This window comes from Diuraphis noxia, unplaced genomic scaffold, assembly GCF_037042655.1.
Source record: "Diuraphis noxia isolate RWA-SAM2 unplaced genomic scaffold, SU_Dnox_SAM2 contig0004, whole genome shotgun sequence".
In the NCBI taxonomy this organism is placed as follows: domain Eukaryota; kingdom Metazoa; phylum Arthropoda; class Insecta; order Hemiptera; family Aphididae; genus Diuraphis; species Diuraphis noxia.
In genome coordinates, this window is record NW_028301714.1 from 14,210,770 (window position 1) to 14,232,136 (window position 21,367).

The 21,367-nt window shown below is 26.5% G+C and overlaps 1 protein-coding gene across 2 annotated transcripts in view; it reads left to right on the forward strand.

The window, feature by feature from the left end:
• LOC107173653 (uncharacterized) overlaps window positions 1–21,367 on the forward strand; it is a 28,835-nt gene that overhangs the window by 851 nt on the left and 6,617 nt on the right. Inside the window, exon 1 of one of the 2 annotated variants that reach the window (XM_015524272.2) lies at window positions 11,068–11,252. The exons of the other annotated variant lie outside the window; for it this stretch is intronic. Coding sequence (XP_015379758.2) covers window positions 11,239–11,252 — 14 coding nt within the window. The 5' untranslated portion in view covers window positions 11,068–11,238. Of the gene's footprint in view, window positions 1–11,067; window positions 11,253–21,367 lie in introns of those variants that run through there. 2 annotated transcript variants of the gene reach the window in all.

Genomic DNA, 21,367 nt, shown 5'->3' on the forward strand with positions numbered 1-21,367 from the left:
TCCAGAATATTTGGATGGCTTATTTTATGTTAGAACTGGTTAGAGTAATGATAATTTCGGTATTGTTAAATTATAAAATTTCGGACTGCACGCTTAAATTTATTGCTTTAAACAAAAATCGTATGCACTACCATCCATGAAAAAGCAATGTATTACACTATTAAATGTATAATATATATATAAATATAAGTATAATAATTTAACAATAGAATCAAATAAAGTTACTAAATTAAGGAAATACTCTAGTAGCTAGCATATTATGTAAGTTTTGTTTGTAGATCGTTGTGCATCCTTGTACATTCGTGGTGCACATATTAATAGGGTCTGAATGATATTATGATTTCTGACCGTGTGTAGTCTATTAATGTCGTTACTCACCGTCTTATGATCGCTGTACATTGAAACTAATATTTGAAATGAATATTTTGCTTAATAGTTAGGTACCTACGTAAAATCATCGTTTTTGTGTTATCTTATTTTTATATAATATACCTGTAATAAGATCACCTGATTATTTATAAATGAAATTTCAATTCTAACCGGTGAATTTGTTTTACTGCGTGCACCGTGATTTGTATTAATATATGGTTTAAATACAGTATTTTAGTATGATCGAAAAATAATATTACTATTTAGGTATATTCGAAGTGAATTCGATGGGCACACGGATAGTATGCGTTTCTTTTGTATCTACCGTAATGTTAATTTAAATGTGGGCTTGGCATGTTGTAATTAAGTACCTACGCAAGACAATTAATAAAAAATATTTTGAAATTATCAACAAAATGTTTATAGAAAATAATTTTTTTTTAATATGTTGACTACGGCGAATGAGACGTCATTCATAAAGTATCTGTTTTTCACATCTCGCGTTTCTATTGTATTATTATGCTTGTGTTATAAATATTTGTACCTATATAGGACTTGATAAATCATTTGTTTATATTATTTTTAATAATTAATATTCCATCAAATTATTCACCAATTGTGAAACACGAAATCACTTTTATCTTTCTGTTTGAACGTAACTAAATATCCTACCATTCCTACCTAAATAAATAAATATATATTACGATTTTGAAATTAATTTGTATTAAGAGGACGCCACACCCGCTGTGTTGTCTTCGCCATACAAGTACGTAGCATAGCAAATTTTACGCTCAGCAGATCACGTTTATCTCCGTTATTTTAAAATTTAGTGAATTGACCTATTAAAAAAATTAAAGGCAAGATTATTACCGAGTGCGTCTCATAGGCTTTTTATTATATTTTAATTTTAAAGCGAGTAATGAGTATTTTAAAATTGTAAATAATTTTTATATCTAAAAATACTCATAACTCGGCTTAAAATTAAAATATAATAAAAAGCCTGTGAGATGCACTCGGTAATAATCTTGCCTTTAATTTTTATAATAGGTCAATTCACTCTAAATTTTAAAATAACGGAGATAAACGTGATCTGCTGAGCGAAAATTTGCTATGCTACCTACTTGTACGACGGAGACAACACATGCGGGTTTGGCGTCCTCTTAAACGTCAATTTAACAAAAAGCGGGTAAGTCGTGGATGTCGCTCTGCTGTACAGTTGATTACTGTAATGGATGGGATTAAATTTGAATGCAATGATAGGTATCATTGTATACGAAAAACGATTCTGAACGGAGATGATTTGTCAGTCTAGGATATATTATATTTAAATACTGTCATATATTCTACTTTGAAACAAATATTTGATTTTTCAATTAAGACGCATTTTGCATATGGCATGGTTAATCAATTAATGTAGTTATCATAATTCATAATACCTTATATTATCATAGATATACATATACCTGGTTTGAGGATAAATCGTTATCATTACGCGATTTCATAAAAATTTAAAACTCAAACGCTCAAAAGATTTTTCCTATAATGACATTTTAAATTTTCTCTATAGCTATTTGAAGCAAAACATATGGAAAACTTGGTGTTGTATTTTATAACCTTAGATAAAAATACAAACAATATTATGAATTTTGAACTACAAAATAATTCGCAAATATTCATGGTTTTAATGAATTTTTGTCAATATTTGAAATTCAAATGCTTATAAAAATTTAATTTGCATTTCCGTTGGACATTTTTTTGTGATAAAGATTGAAAAACTTGTAAGGAATCTTATATTAAATTTTTAAATCTTAGTTTAAAAAAGAAAATGTGTTATTAATTTCTAGCTTAAAATAATTTGTGAATTTTTGTGATTTTTACGTATTTTGTCAAAATTCAAACTTTGAATGCTTATAAAAAAAATTGTAACTATGAATTTATTTTATTTTTCAACTGCTATTGTAATAATATGTTAATAGCAATTTTATTAACATTCGGTGAAAATTTCATGTATCAATGGTCATTCGTTTTAAAGTTACATCAAAAATCAAAATCGATTTTGTCGAAAACTGATTGTTCGTCAAATTTCCTGTTTTTCGTTAATTTTTAGATTGTTTATCCCGATTATTTAGAAAAATATTAAGAATTTTTCACTTTTGACCCTCCAAAGTACCAACTAGATTCACTTTCTGATCGAACGAGGTACTGAAGTTAAAAGTCGAAGCATTTTTACTGCCCCAAAACGTAATGACAAACACAAAAAAAAAATATTCATGGTTTTGACGAATTTTTGTCAATATTTGAACTTCAAATGCTAATCAAAAAATTTGTGCCAATGTATTCTTATAATTTTTCATTCACTATAAGAATAACTTATGAGGAACTTTGTATTAAATTTTCAAGTATTTTGATTGGGCCAAAAAAATGTTATCAACTATTCAAAAAATTTTTTCAGAAAAATTGAAAATTTCAGTTGTCTATAAATACCTCAAAAAAAGTCAAAATATTTTGAAAATTAAATCATGTAAAGAAAATGCCAATCTAAATAACTGCTAAAATTTTCAAGTATCTACGACTTATACTTTTTGAATAATAACAAATGTTTAAAATCGTTTGAGGATATATCGTTATCGTTACGCTATTTCGAAAAAATTTAAAATTCAAACGCACTTAAAATTTTTCCTATAACGACGCTTCGAGTTTTCTCTATAGCTATTTGAAGGAAAACTTATGGAAAACTTAGTGTTATATTTTTAATCCTTAGTTATAAACAGAAAAAATTTTATGATTTTTTTAAACTTCAAAATTACTTGCAAATTTTCGCGTTTTCGTCAGATTTCGTAAAAATTTGATCTATAAACGCTTATTAAAAAAAATTGTGACTTACGATTTTTTAATTTTTTTTAGCTGTAATAAGAACAACTCATAAGGAACCTTGTATTAAATTTTCAAGTTTTTTTGGTCGTTCAACATTTTTTTACCGACACTTCAAAAAAAAATTCTAAAAAAAATTGAAAATTTCAGTAGTCTATAAATAACTCAAAAAAAATAAAAAATTTTGAAAATTAAACTGTATATAAATAACACTAACATAAACATTTGGTGAAAATGTCAAGTATTTACAGTTTTTGAATGACAACTATATAAAAAAATCGATTTGGTCGAAAACTGATTTTGCGTAAAAATTCCCGTTTTTCTGTCATTTTTTTTTTGTTTTTCTCGCTTTTTTTGAAAACTGTTGGAAAATGTTTATTTTTGACCTCTATATAAACCAAGGATCTTCAATTTTACATCGGAAACCACCCCCAAAGTTTGAAATCGAAGCATTATTTCGACTAGTTATGCTGTACACAGACACCTATATACCTAAGTAATCAATGTTTGAACGTATATTTATGTTAATTTAAAACACTGACGTCTCTGAATTGATAAATTAATATATATTTTATTTTTATACACAAATTAAGATATGCGAATTAACGAATTATTAATTATTAATATATAAATATAAATTATTAAGTAAACCTGAAATCTCAATTCGTGATTTTCACTAAATCGTGAACACTTCTGATAGACTGATAAATATTTAATTATAACAAAATTAGTACCTAATGGCATTGTGACGAACACTAAATTATGTTAATATTGCTAATAGCAATATGAATTATAGAATCAATGTTAATAGTTTCGTGTAGTATACAGTAGTATACTAGTATACCTAAACCTTAAGTTTTAATAATTCTTAGAGATTACAAAAATGTATTATTGTGAACGTAAAATTTGCCGTGTTGTACATCGGTAAGACATAGAAAAAATTATTTTGCGTGGGGAAGAACTACTCAGGCTGTAGTCTAAGCTAAGCAACCAAATTTTAACACAATAAGAATGTGATTATATTGTCCCGTGCGACGTTTTTTTTATTTTTTCGATGTCAGAACTATAAAAAAGTTTGAAAAGCTAAAAGATAATGCATTTTCAAGCAATTAGAACTTTTTTAATTTGCGATATCGAAAAGATAAAAACAACGTTGAACAGTAAATGTTAATTTCTTAATAGTGTGAAAATTTGATTGCTTAGCTTGTATTACACCCCGAGTGGTTATTTTTCATTTTTTTGCCACGTTTTATATTTGTGAGAGTTTTTTCCAGTTGTTTCTAAGGTAAACCGCGTTGTAGTATTTGGTATGAGTCTATGAGTTTAAGAATGAATGAATATAGAACATATAGACGTATGACATCGAACCTCATTGAAGTTAACTGTACTGATCAAATTAAAATTTGCATATAATCAGAGTGTACGATGAAGGTAACAGTGTTGACGATAGCCGGTATAGCACACTGTGCATGTCACATAATGCCAATGATCACGAAAAAAAAAATTATTTAAAAATAACTAGCAATGAATAATGGGGTTTCATATTTTATATCCAGATCACTTCGTATCAGTCGCTTAATCGTTATTCATGAATTCATGATCTTTATAGAGAATACAGGATGCTTCCAACGTTATTTACGTGTTATTTCTAAGGTTAAAGGTGCATAATATGATACAAACAAGAAGAAATAAAAAACAAATATTTGTTTCAATTAAACATATTAGGTTTGGTTACAATCTATCATCTATTAGTATAGGCTTCACTATACACAAAACACAATAATACCCACTAACTTTGTTTTAAATTTCCGTTTATATTGTATTTGATATTAATGTGATATATAATGTAATTAAACAGGATGTGAAATAATTTAAACCTCAATATTAATAATCGATTAAGAAATATTTTTCTAAAACATTATGCATGATGCATGAATATCAAAGTTATTATATTAAATTAAAAATGTACTCAATAGTTATTAAATTATTTACTATTCTGAGCGACGGCTGTCTATCAGCCTATAAAACTAAGTATATTGTATGATATATTTTTTATATTACTATTATTGTAATTTATTTAACTATAAGTTTAATAAGTTGAATTTTTTCACTTTTCGTGAAAACATTTCATTTGAATAATATCATTTTGTGTATATAATTTAAGCTCTAACAATAATCTAAAAAAGATTGTCTACATCTATGTGAAGTTTTTGATTCAAAATAAGTTTAACTAACTAACTTTAGTATAATATTATAATTCTGTTTTTTATCGACAATAATTATTTGTTATCATTATCACCATATTTTAATGTATACATATAAGGTCTTGACCAAGTTATATTTTATGTAGGTACACGTATTCTGGCATTTAAAATTTAGTAAATAATGATTTAATTTTAATATTCGTATCACTGATGTATACCCATACAGTATATTGGATTTGGTTTTGGTCTCTTCGTATAAATAAGAAAATATATTTAATTATTTAATTTTGAAATATTATAGTGATGCAATAAATATTTTTAAAAAAACCTATACGGCAGTCTTCAGTCTAGGGCCTTGGGCTTCAAGTTTTTTTTATTTGGCTAGAAAGGTCGTAGAACATGTGAGTGATCTTTAAATATGTTTTATAATATTAAGCTAACAGACTATAATTAAAATGTTATCTTCCATAGCTTGTATATTACATGTATATTAATATCAATATGATAATATTTTATACGTCGTGTAGGAAATTAAATTTGTTATCGTAATTTGTCCAGAGATTATCGTGTGAACGGTACTCTCGTGAATAATTTCGATACGAAAATAAATTTTGATATATAGATCACAAGAAAGAAATTAATTTTTATAGTTTATATTAAATTCACTTTTTGATAGTATATACATATTTAAAAAAAAATTTTATTTCATATCCGTAAATATAATTTATTTTATTTATTTTATTTAGTATATTAATGATTATATTATATTATATTAGGCCTGGGATTTTGATGCAAAGGCATATTTTTTTCTTGTTTTTCGTAACGTAGTTATTCCGTAAATATTATAGTATGTGTTTTGGGTGATACTGATTATTATTAAGTAATTTTTTTTGACAAAATTAACCTTAAATGCATTGACGATTTTAGTGCTTTTTCTATTTTAATTTTAAAGCATTTTTCACAATTTATTCATACAACGAACGAAGATTTTTGCAATTAAGAAACTTTTAAACTGCCGACGATATGAATTTTTAAGCATGGTATGACAAGTTAACGTTGTTAATAAATTTATCTTGGCTAGGCTTCTTTCTGCTCAAATTATGGCTGTTATATACGTATTACGAAAAGTGGCGTAACAATGTAATGACATAATAATAATAACAATGTACCTACAATACCGTAAACAATTCATTACTGTAATAACATTTTTAATTATTTTCCAATTTTTAAGCTATAATAAATAAATTTAAATGCATTTTTGAGTAGGTATTTTATAGTAATTGCTTATTTTTTAAGGCCATTAAAATCCCAGCCCTAGAATGATATATTTTTAAATTTTCAATAATGCATATATTTGGCTTTAAAAATTGAATATTGTAAATAGACTAATACATATAATTAGAGATATTCGTAATTGTTATAGGTCTGTATAAAATTTTAATTGTATTATACACTTGGGCTGGTTCTTACAGTGGTACTCCGGTTAAGTGTCCGTTAATTATAACCGGACATTGTAAGAACAGCCCTAAGTTTAAAATTATTTTATACAGGTGGTATTATAAAACAAATACATATAATATGAATTAATATTATTAGAAAATGAATATGATATCTATAAGAATATAATGCGCTGTGATTTGTACCTACATTCTTTTAAATTTATATCATTTCTATTAACTATAGGTATATCAGGATTGTAAATTAATTATTATAAATTTAAATAATAGATTACCACTTAAAGATTAAGTTTTTTTTTAAATTTTGTATCAGCTATTGAAATATTACCCTTTAAAGAACTTAATATTATATTCGGGAACTAATACAAGAATCATTATGTTATAAACTATAATGTATAATATTTAATAATATTGATATTAATTCGAATTCTATTTGCTAATAATTATAGGGATTAACATAGAATTTAGTTCTAATAAATTATTTTTGCCTCGTCGCAATCAATATCAATAAATAAATGTACACAAATATTTTTAAAAAATCAACTGTTTTACGAAAAAGTAAAAATATAAGTTTCTATAATAGCATTTCGAAATTACTTAAGATTCATAGACATGCAGATTACGCACACTTTTTAAAATCTCGATTTTATTAATACTCGTATTAGTAAAAAATATACTCCATTAAAATTTACAGTAGCTATATGTATTATTGTATTAAATTTTAAATAATACAAGCACGAATAGTTTGTTTTAGTCATGTGTTTGTTTAGCTGGTTTGGTAATAACATTTTTTTTAGCAAAATAATATTGGAAATAATTGGTTTATTTTAGTAGTAAAATAAAATAGTAATACGTACTTGGAAAAACATATGTTTTATGTTTAACAATTTTACTATCTACATTTATTATTTATTCAATTTATTGTCTTTTATTAACAAATCTAGTACCAACCTAATTTCTTAAAATTATGGCTAATTTTCTAATTCATAGTAATTATTTCTTGTGCTATTTACATATTTTAATTATTTATATTTAATAAATAATAAATGAATTCATCATGTCTTATACAACTATTTATTACTGCAGTCTTTTATTAATTAATTATTCTTAATTCTTATGCAGGTGATTTAATAAACATTTAACTAAATAAAGTACTTATTAATAAGATAACCTATTTAATCTAGTCGTTTGTTAAAAGGACGTTACACTGGCATTTGTTGTGTCTGTTTTACAAGTACGTATCATAACAAATTTATGATCAGTAGATCTCATAACACTTCATCAGTTAAAAAATTAGAGTGGATCGATTTATTGTGAAACACGATGGTAAAAACATCGGTGATGGTATGTGGGTTTGTTTTAAGATAGTTCAGTGTTTAGCAAGTTTTACGTATTGTATAGTATTGGCAGTTTTGCATAAATAAAAACTGATCAAAAGTCACTTAAAACTGAACTATCGTAAAAAAAACACAGATAATGTATTATTTTACGATCGAATTTCGCAATAAGTTGATTCACTATAATTTTTAAGCTAACTAATCTATACTTGATCTGCTGAGCATAAATTTACCATGTTAAGCACAAAGACAACAAATGCTAGTGTTACGTTCTCTTTATATACTTCTTAACAACTAATATAGTAATATTATAGGTATACTTCCGCGTTTAAAATATTTATTTTTCATGCAAAATACACATTAACGCTTTCATTATTGATGTATTAAAACGTTATGAATTATACAAATATTTTTTTAATTTTTATAAATACAAATTTAAATAGTATATGTATTTCTTTACATAGTTATTGTAATTGGATAAATTGTTATAAAAGTTTTAAAAAATACCAAGTGTATGAGAAAATATATGGGATTTAATGTCATTTCTTAAGCTTTAGTTATTATTATTACCTATTTGATTGAATTTCTGTTATTATTTATAAATTAGTTTTGTTTACGCTTTAGATAAATGTTTGTTCAAAATATAAATAGTTGCATAATATTAAAGTAATATAAATACGTAATTTTAAAATTTTCAGATACATAGTTGTCATAAAACCTTCCGATTTTGAATAATTTTTTAAGTCATTATTTATTACGTTTTAAATAATCGATTCTATTATGGTTTCTGCATTTTATTAAGACGTTTTCAAAAATAGAATTAAGTAAAAACGACTTTAAGTTAATTTACAGTGTTTAAATCCTAAATTTATTCTTTAATATTATGTAGTTAATTGTAATTTGTGCTGCAGTAAATGGTTTAAAAGTTAACTAATACTTAATCATTTGTATTTTTCCATGATCAATGAGATTTATTTTGCCATGAGCCATCTGCCATACCACATCGATGTATGTATATATATATACTAAGTTTCGCGGCTATAGAATATATATGCAACGATCGCATAAAAGTTTATAAAACCCAAGGATAATATATTAATAATAAAAAAAAAAGGTTAGAGCGCTTGGCCACAGTTATTATAAACATAAAATAAGTGGTCGTGGTCCAAACTGTGGTCGTATTTAGCGCGAGTGCAATAACAGCCTAGAGGAAGTGATTTTTTCATTAATTTTTTTGTCATATTATTGATTAGGACGAGTACTACATGACATTTTTTTCGGTTTTCATGATTTTGCAGAATAACATAGCTATGCTATGTAGCCATTTTCGATATATCTTAGAAACGTTGATAATTAAAACGTCTATGATTATAGCCTGCATAACAAAATGGCGTCAAGTATTTTTATCAGTCTTGTAAAAGATACTTTTAAAAAGTATTCAAGTACAGATACAGATATTTTTTTCAAAAGTATTTGAATACTTGAAAAAAAAAGTATTAAGTACAAATACTATTTTTAAAAAGTATTTACAGATACTTTCAAATACTTTTTTTTTTTTTAATACGTTTTTCATTTTTCCTTGGCCTAATGACCTTATAGATAAATTGAATTATTATTTCTTAATCAACTAAATTATTTTTTTTATTTTATAACTCTAATTTTACTTAAATTAATTAGAATAAGAATAATTAAGTTAGAATAATTAAAAAGTAAGACAAAAAAGTATTTAAAAATAGTATTTGATTTTAAATACAGATACCTTCAAAAAAGTATTAAAATACTATACCCAAGTACTTTTTTCAAATGTATTTAGAATACGTATTTGAGTACTTAATTAGTATTTGAATACTTTTACTCAAGTACTTTACAAGTCTGATTTTTATCATATTAGATTAAAAAAACCTGTTGACTGCTAGCGCTTCCAGCGGAACCTAAAGTGTAATATAGGTTTACACATAGTAGAAATATAGTTAATTATCATATGCATAGTACACCACAGCTGGAGGTGATACTGTCAAATAGCAGGTGTTTTGTAAAATTTGTTAAGAACACTTGACGTCACTTAAACGAATATTGTTACGCAACCATAATATAATCCGAAGTTGTGGAACACCCATTGAAAATGATATAGCTAACAATCAAGTTACATAATAATGATATATTACATGAAAATTTTGTTGGCGTTCAATTAAAAAGCTCCATTTTATCCTTAAAAACATCTTAGATTCTCTAGTCAACCGTAAACGAATCATCGTATAGTTGAAACATAAAAACAGTTTTTTTTTTCATTGGTTCATAATATAATATGTTATGTAATAACCGATTCGTCATCGAGTACCATGTATTTTATGGTTTGCCTCAAAAACGCTCAGACAGATAAAACCTACCAAACCGGTTTCTGCGTAGCTATTGTGGCCGTCTAAATCATCGAACGAACAATAATATAATAATAATAAAATTGTGTCGTGCGCGCAAGCGCTCCGCCGACCTACTCTTGTGTCAAATGCGTTTGGCGTCACGGAAATAATATTTTATAATACGTACGTGCCGCCCGCCGCCCGGCCGCCGCGCCGTGCTCCGGCAACGTTGTAAATAGTTAATACGGCGGCGGCGCGGCGGTTGTGTTGGTAACGACCGGACTGTCGAGGTGTCCGCCGCCGCCGGCCGAAGCCGCGCTCAGTTCGGCGCACGGATAGAATACAATTATTGACATTAGTTTTCATCGCGGAGGTCGTCTGGGTGACGTCATGACGGGCGGCGGTAACCGACGAATACGCGCTCTCTACAACGACGGCTACGACGCTTCCCCTTCTCGATAGCGATTCCGGTCTAGTGACGACTGATGGTGGTCGGCGAGTGGTGGCTGCGAGTCGCGTCCATTTTGAGTTCATACGTCGGCCGATGTTCACGTGTGTGACTCGCGTTATTCGTCTCTTTTGGTTGTGAATAAGTTTGAGAAATAATCCAATTCGACGACGTAATTATTCACCGTTTAGCATTATGCCGAATAAAAGGTATGTACTTGTTACTTTAACGATTACGTAATGACGAAATTTACATTTTATTTGTATTCTCGTCCGATGTGCGCAGATGGTACGACGCCGACGCGTCACATGGAAGCCATTTTGTTTTTTCACCTCGTGGCGTTTTCTGTATGATTTTATTAAATTATTTCAACATCATATCGAATGGTCTTTGGTTTTTTACTCTTCAATTTCCTTCTTACTTTAGTTTCCGAAATATATGTATTATTTTCTTTCGCATAACACATCTATACTCAGTTATCACATGTCCGTAATGAAGAACTCGCGGGTCATTAATATTTGGATTTTTTTTGTATCGTATCGGTTTGATATATTTTTATTACGTAATAATAAATAAATGCCACACGTCAAAGCATATTTATAGACAATAATTTAAAACTGGTTTTTCCAACATAATTTTCTTTAACATGTGTTTGTTTTAACGGTGGTACCTTTTAGATACCAAGTGTAGGTGGATCTATAAATACACATTTATTTAAGATAGTCAGAAATTAATCAATTATCGTTAATAAATAAGAATTTAGTGTAGTTCCTTAAAATTTATGTCCATGTTATATGTAAGATCATATTTTAATTTTAGATCCTAGGTGAAGCGATAAATTACCCATTAGATAGACAACACCATTAAAATTATTTAGTATTCATTATTGGAATTTGAATTAATTTGTATTTGATGACTTATTATTGGCGCATGAATGTAAGTGACGAGTAGTCCTTCCTACTCATGTCCAATTTCGCCACTAATGAGACAAATCCAAACTAAAATAATGGATTAAAAATTATTTCATTAAAATAGCTTACCAATTATCAATAGTGTTATTTGATTTATGATGATACAATGATTTATTTCAGATTAGTTATGTGTATACTATTTATATTCGATAAAATACTTTGATTTTCAATTTTAATTTATTTTCTGCCAAGAACGCAACCTAGTTTTTGACAAAATTGACAACTTATAAGATTTAAAAATATTATTTATATAAATATCAATAAAAATATTTTAACTTGGTCAAAAAGCTTAAAAATTGAATAGGTTTAAGGTTTTTTATGGGTTGTTAGTATAGCTAGGTATTTTAAAATATTAAAGACAAGCATTTTATTTTGTCAGCATTCAAAATTAAAATTAAAATTAAACATATTTTTGAGGATTTAAAACTTGTAATAAATATAAACAAAAATTACATTTTTAAAACACTATATGCTATTGATTACATTTTATACCATGAAAATTACTTAAACTGTTTTACTCAAAAGTTATAATAAGTAATATTTCCGTATCATCATAAACTATAATAATTAAATATTAATAACAGCATTATGTATAAATTATTAAATAGGTTTACATTGTAATTAAGCTGACAGGCCGACTCACTCAGAATCATTTTTTTTTTGCAATGATTTATTATGAAATTTTAATTCAAATATTATTACAGCGACTTGCTGAATATTGAAGTCAATGACATGTATATTATATCAATTGAGTTTAATGATTTAAAATTTTAGAGGTGTACACCTTTTTAAAAGCTTAATGTATATATGTTTTTAATATACACATGGATTATATTGTGATCTAAGAAACTTATCTTCTAAATTAATGTTGTTCAAAGTATCTATTATTTATATGCTTATATCTATTGTAACTATCTATTAAATATTTTCGTTCATTCCTTTCTGAAAATATAATTTAATAAATAGGGCTATAAATTTGATGTGTATATGACTTAATAAGGTATAAATTCTCTTATGATATATTTTATGCATATTTATTTTTTGTATAAATGTGCTAAGGTTGTTTTGTTTGGTATAAGCACAATATGATAATGTATACATAAATATATTTTTAAAAGAATATAGTTTATAATATGTTAAAGTATTAAATAGTGTAATTTCATGAATTATCTAGATTCTAGGTACTTATTACACTAGCTGAATAATGACTACAAATCAAATAATTTATAATTTAGTTGAATCTTTTATACATTTCCTGTGATTGATGAAAATTCAGTTATATTGAGTTACATCGGAAGTAGTTATAAAATTAGATTTGTCTCTTGTAAACTATATCAATTTAGTTACAGGTACGGCAATTAAATTAGTAATAAATAGTTTTTAATGATTAATAATGATAATGAGTCAAACAGCCAACATGAATAAGTATGCATGTTTCTGTATATAGTGGTTTATGACCTAAGATTATGTAATTTTATACTGATTATTATAAAAAATATCAAAAATTATGAATATTCTTCACTCTAGGTGTATAGCAGCTAATATTAAAAAAATAAAATTAATAATTATGTATAAATATAAATATAAAGATTATAATTATTTTTGAATAATTGTAATATATGGAATTTTTGTTTATTATGGAACATTAAAATGTGTTTGGAAACCACAAATTTAGCAAGTTCATTGAGTGAGCTTTCCTAACATATTTTAACCCGAATTCCATTTACTCTAAATGTATATATTTATATTGAATATGTTATATCAAATGAGTTATAAGGCGAAATGCAATGTTTTCAATGAAAATTAATTTAACCTAGCATAAAACATAAAATAGGTATAATAAAATAAATTACGATGTATTGCGCAAAATGCAATCTAATACAGCGACCTAGCAGTTAACTAGCAATTAGCTAAGTTGTGTTTTGTCAAAAAATTACAGTTTAGTAAAAAATTAAACTTTTCAACTTTTCAACTTGACAATTCATTATTTTGTTTTTATTTAACTTGTCCAGTTAAAATTGCTATTGTAACTTAACTTTTTATAGTTAATTATCATAATCATTAAATTAAGTTAATTTTCTTTTCATATCACATGGAGCCAACAGATATAAGTAATTTGTTGACTTTTTTTCTATTTTAGTAATTTATTTTCTAAATATATATCATATTTTGGCTTGGCTTGACACGGTTACTATGGTAATGTAATTATATTATTAAAAATCATCGATTGCTAGAGGCAACCTAGTAACATTAACATGAAATAACTATTTACCATTAATTTAATCTTTGTTATTGTTTGGTTGTCATGGTAACTATAATCTGAAATCGATCAGAAAAATGCAATAGTATTTTATGCTATCGACCTCAAAACAATATGTAATGGTAACGCTCTTAATGTCGCACAAATTTATAGAATAACAATTAAAACAATATCAGTATTAAGTATATATTATATGCATTTATACAAATTTAATACACATATTTTAAAAATAAAAATATATTAAAATAAGTTAGTTAAAAATCATTTGGTAATATACAATGTTTGAATAGGGAAACAATTTGCAAATTATAAATAAACAAGCTTCTTAACTTCAGGAGGCAACTATTATACACCCAACACTTTAAAAATGTTATCATGTAAATAGCTTTGTTTTATCAATTCAAACTTTTAACTAAGGATATTTTTAATTTTAATATATATTATATAATAGTCTCCCAACAATATATGGACTTTGGATTTTAGTGTTTTATAGTTCGGGACACTTATCTCGAAAGCAGGACTGTCCCGCCCAAAGCAGGACGTATGTTCACTTTATATATACCTACCAAATGGGCAGTTTTGGAATTATATCGTAACATTGAGAGTAATCTAGTTGTATTTTAAATATAACAATTTTTTGGTTAAGGTTTAGTTCATTAATTTTTATTGCGTTTGAACCATATATTATTCCCATTATTTTTTCTATTTTTTTTATTTCAATTTATTTTTCTGCTTGTCCTATGGTTTACTAAAATATTAACAACACAGAGACAGATCATTGATGTTTTTCTTATTAAAAACCTATATTAACATGCATAACATTAAAGGTTAAAATATAACCTTAATATTTATTAAATAATCCTTATAATTTGTTATGACCATGGTTGAATTTTGTTGCTCCAACTTGGAATAAAAATGTAAAATCTAATTTACAGAAATATATGTAGATTGTAGGTTTATAATGATATATTATAGATTCGTAAATTTCACACATATCCAAACATATTTTGTATTATCAATTTTAAAGTAAAACATTCAATGAGTATTTGATTACTATAAGTGTAATTTTTAAAATGTTTACAAAACTAGTAAATTTACATTTTTTTAAGCATATTATAAGTATTAAATTTTACCATTAACAGAAAATTATATATAATACTAAATGTACTGCTTAGTTCGAGTTTTGTGTATTTATTATGAATATACTTCAAAATGTCTTTGTCACTTCATCACTGTAATATTATGTTCTTATTATTTTATTTTTTGCAATATTCGAAATACAATATAAATTTTTTAATTACTTTGTATGATATGTTTATTTGACTTCATTAGATTTATTATTCAAAATAATATTCTGTCCTATGGTTAATATTATAATCATTAATATTCTTATAAACTTGTTTAAACCAAATATATGTATAATATTATAAATTATTATGCATTAGGGTCTATGTTTGGAACTGAATCTACCAGTTGAAGTTGGGTGCTAGCAGCATAAATGCATAAGATCCTGGTTAAAAAAATGTTTAATTTTATTTAACTACTTAATTTTTAAATTTATCTATGTTCTAAAATTGATTAATTATTATTAATTTTATAGTATGCTCAATATTCAGTATACAATCACTCATAACACCTTAATATTATTTTAATATGATTTCGATATTTAATTTTTAGTTACATGCAAATAACGGTATACTAAAAAACTTTATAGTTGAGACAAATTCATAATATGCAATTTTAATTAAATCTGAAATCATTTAACAACTATATTTTGTTTTATCTAGTTCTAAAATATGGTAATGTTACCTTATTCACTCCTACAGTTGAATAATAAATTTTAAATGTAAATACTTGTTATGAGAATTTATAAACTATTCGTGAGAAATATTAATCTCTATTCATTAACTATTGAAATAATGACTGATTATTTATATTGTACCTATTATTGGTAATAGTTCGTTGTCAATTAAACTTGCAATTTTATAGTATGCTTTTACATTATTTTAACATTAATTAATATTTTTTTTCAGTACTAACAATACGTTTAAAATGCTACGCGTTTTTACAACTGTAAGGTTAGAACCTAGATTTAATTATTGAAACTATTTGCAATTTACTAAAACGATTCGTTATCGTGCATTAATAAAAATATTAAATAAACAGAAAAGACCATTCAAAATGTTGGTTTGCTACGGCGATTATCATTATATTATTATTTATATTAACAGTATAATACAACGTTGTAAGATAGTGGTAACACAACAATGTCTAGTTTCCGTTACGTTGTTAGTGAGTGACTACAATCAATGTTAATTTGTTGTTCTGTCGTACATATAAATATATAATATTAGGAAGTAATCGGTGTTTTCGTTGATTTGATCTCTTTGCGATAACGATTAACACGAGAATACATTACGTCTTACGAGGCCTGTTTTGACTGGATAAATTTTATTATTATCTTTATAATAAAGTGTGTGTTTTATACATAAATACTATAAATAATATTATATTAATTTCGTAAAATTGTGTTTTGTAACAACGTCACCGCCGCGCGCCGCTCCTACCTCTACCAAACACCATGTTATTGGTCGCGTGCGTGTGCGTACGTGCTCGATTCATCGCATTCTTGCCTTTCACTGCCGAGTCGTAAGCGTAACGATCGGGCCGCGCGACGTTGCCGGATTTGCTTAACTAAACGCCTGTTGGATATTTTATTCATAGTCGACGCACACTCAGTATACACTGTATTTAAAATAACGGCGCGCGCCTAATGTATACAGCGTGATTGAACAAATAGATATGTAATCGCATTTTTAACATGCTACCTGTTTCTTTTCTCATTCCTAAAATACAATATTATTCTATCATCGTAGGCTCTATTAATATTACATATTGACTGGGCCGTAATAATGGGGGAGGGAGGGTGACCAACCAAAAGATCTTTGCTGGTTTAAATTGGTTTTAAAAATCATGATCCAACTAACATATTATTATATGTAAAATATACATTACATATAAAATTAGTCTAACCAATGTTAATTTAAATTGCATGAAAATTAAAAATTATTGGCATGTCTAATAGTTTTACATTATTGTAATACGTAATTCGATTGTAAAAACTAAAAATAGTCATAATATTTTTTGTAACCTGTTTATGCTATCCACATGGCTGGCCGCACGTGTATGGCAGTACTACTATGTAATCATAGGTACCATATAATATTATATAATATGGTTAGTTAAACAGCCCGCAGTTGACAATTGTAACTTGTTTACCAGTCGACGAAATCAACAGTCGTTACTAGTTATTGGTATAAAACAACTACCTAGTGACTTATTATTCCTATGGAAAAACTAAAAAAGACCAATAGCTAATTTAATATTTTTAAAAAGGTGAGCGTAAATTCATAATAACTTTTGGTATAAAAATTTGGTAAATATTTTTTTTTTTTTAAAGAGTGCTTTAAAGATACTCTTAAAAAAGTGTATGGAAAATTTTCGATTTCAAATATATAGCTTTTTAATGAGCGCTTGAAGTTATAATCTTCCCAATTTTTTTTCTTAATTTCGGTAAATGCGTCATGGTGCTGTAAAAGTAAAAAAAATTGTTTCTATGTTTATATAATTGAAGCTATATTTATGTAGCTATATGTAAACTAAACGCTTATATCGTGTGTTCATCAATTTAGGGAACACCAAATTTCTTGGCTGCATTATGTTGGGACAAATCGATTTTTTTTTTACAAGCTTACCTCTTTTTTTTTTTTTTTATTAGATACAACAAGATGTTCCTAGCCTTGGCTATCTACATCTATTGATATTACAATGGAGGGTACATTTATATATATACAGCATATTATATATTTTATACAGCTTACCTCCTTAATATATAAAAACATATTTTCAGATAAATTTCAAATTTTTAAAACTCTGTACGTGCATGTGTAATGCAACTGTTTTTTTTTAAGTCATCTTGACTAATTTACCATGGCTCTAAAACTGAAATTGACTAAATGAGAGCCATTTAACAAATAATACATTTTTACAATTCATTATAAAATGCTTTATACGATAAAACCATTTATAATTACTTATTATTGGTTACTTTTTGAATATTTTTACGTATACAGTTGTAATCAATTTTAATTAAATAATTTTATATCCGTATTAAGTTAATCTTATTTATAACACGTGTAAAAAAAAAAAAAAATACGTAAAAATATTCAAAAAGTAACCAATAATAAATAATTATAAATGGTTTTATGCATTTTAAAATGAATTGTAAAAATGTATTATTTATTAAAATTTTAATGGCTCTCATTCAGTCAATTTTGGTTTTAGAGCCTATGGTTAATTGGTAAAAACGAGTTCAAAAAATTCACTCTAGTAACCTAACCTACCGAGTGGGTAAAAAATTTGAAATTTATCAGAATATGTGTATTTATATACCACTAGCTAGTAAAAAAAATTCGGTTTATTCCAATATAATCCGGCCGAGAAATTCAGTGTTCCCTAAATTGGTAAACACACGGTATATTAGTACCGTAGTTTTCTAGCAGAGCATGAAAAAATATGTGTTAAAAAATTAATAGGTCTACGGGTCCACCCCCCCCCTCCACACCTTCTATAAACTGTTTTTCTGCTCAGATGTTGAAACGAACATTTTTGATAAAATGTTCATAATTTGCTGTTAAGGTTAGATGTTTTAACTACAATTAACGACTGATCGAATTTGTTAGACTGCGTCTTATATTTTTATCGTAACATGCAATTCTGTTTTTATTTTATCAAACAACACTCATTATTTCAAAAACTATTGACTTTTTTCAAAATTTTAGAACCATCTTGTTCTAGAACTATATATTTTTTAAATATTTTCACCCTTATATTTATCAGGTTAACCATTATCAACTTTTGATTTTCGAATGACAACCTATACTTAAAATTTTACAAACTAAAATGGCTATTTTTTCAATGAATTTTCACGTTTAAATTTTCATTTTTCGTTAATCCGTTTAAAAGATATAGCCTCCCAAAGCTGGGTGGTGTTTGTCTGTTATAGGTGTATATTAGGTGGTATTTACACACAAACACCATATAAGTGTTGTTTGATAAAAAAATCACCCTGTATATATATAATAACATAATATGACATTCATTCCAAATTTAAATAAATTTTAACTTTTTATAGGATTAGTTATATCACAATTTAGAAGATATAATAAATAATAATTTAGATAACAGTTAACTTGTTTACTCATAAATATACGGTGGATACTTAAAAACTAAAAAAATCAATTCCGGATCCATTTCCCACCCTCGGAATTCTTTCTAAAGGATTATTACAGGGGTGGCCACAACGAGGCTTGCGAGCCGCTGCGGCTCTTAAATCAATTTCGTGAGGCTCTTGAATCAGACTTAGACTAAAATTAAGAGTAAATAAATGTTCCTTCATTTGTTTTAAAATGAAAAATTTATCTTTATTTTATAAACATTGCTTTACAATGAGTGGCTCACCTCGAATTAACTTTATAAATTTGCGGCTCTTTAAGTTAAGGTTATTGGCCACTCCTGGATTATTATATCCATAATCCGTACGGTGGGTTTTAGTATAGAAAGTAGAGAAATTTTGAGAGTAATATTGTGGAACATTTATAGAAATACGTTCTAGGAGAGAGGTACATGTAATTTTACCACTAATTAATTTTGAGAAAAGGGAAATATCGGCATTTTATGACGAATAGATAAAGAACTGAGATTAAGAATATTTTGAATATCATTTATAATTTTCATTATTTAGTATTTTTTTTAAATAAAATAAATCGCAAAAATCTTCTTTGAATCCTCTTGATTTTTTCAATATAGCATGCAAGAATGGGCAACACACAATAGACCCATACTCCAATTTTGATCGGATCAGGGAACCGAAAAGATTTTATAAACAATAAATATCAGTAAAAGATGAAGTAGATCTAATTAAAAATACAAGAGTTTTTATTTAGAGCTTTTAAACAAATTTGGTCAATGTGGGTGAAAAATAATAAGTCAGATTGGAATGTAATACCAAGATCACGAATAGTAGTAACATTAGGTAGGGAGTATAACATCATTGATTGAATAATTAAAGTTAATTTTATTTTTTGTATGACAAAACGTAATTTTTGAACATTTAGAGACATTGAGCTTTAATTTATTTACAATGCACCATTTAAGAAGTCTATTTAGGTCTTCTTGAAGTGTCAAACAATCATTTATACAGGCTATATTATGATAGAGTTTCAAGTCATCAGCAAAAAGTTTAAATTTACAAGATTTGAAACATGTATCGATATCGAATAATATTAAAAATAACCAAGGGGATAAATGCCCACCTTGAAGGACACCTAAAGTTACATTGCATTTAGATGATATAACCATTTACTTTAACTTGTTGATGACGATTAACTAGATAAGATTCAAACCATTTTTATAAGTTTCCAAAATAGCCAATTTGTTTTAATTTTTGTATTAGAATTTCATGATTTACAGTGTCAAATGCATTCTGAAAGTCAGTGTAATAATTAACGTCAACCTTAAGACCTTTTTCAACTGGTCCAATAATCATATTGTTATGAAATTCTGATTAGTATACTCTGTTTCATAAAAGAACGATCAGTCAGATAATCTTTTTGTCAGTGCTGCGCATCTCCCACCAACGATCCGGTATTAGCGTGATCACATAATTATCGATACGCCATTCGCACGAATGCAAAAAGTGATTGTTCTCTTATGAGATGTAGTGTAGTTTTCAATGTAATATTCCTTATTCAAGGCCAGTATGTAAGGTTAGGTTAGGTTAGTAAGAATATGCACATTACACCCAATTATATTTAATTGTTTCTGCATTTCATGAGGTAATTTTTGATTTTCATTTAGTTTTCAGTGTTTTCACCCACATCGTGATTTTTTTAATATAGGCACTGCTACTAACCTTAATTATTTTATTTTTACTCTTTATAATATCACTATTACCTCATTTCGAACTATGTGGTTGACAGATATGTTTTATTGTTGAGTAGGTTAATTTAGGTTTATTGATTAATTCTAGAAT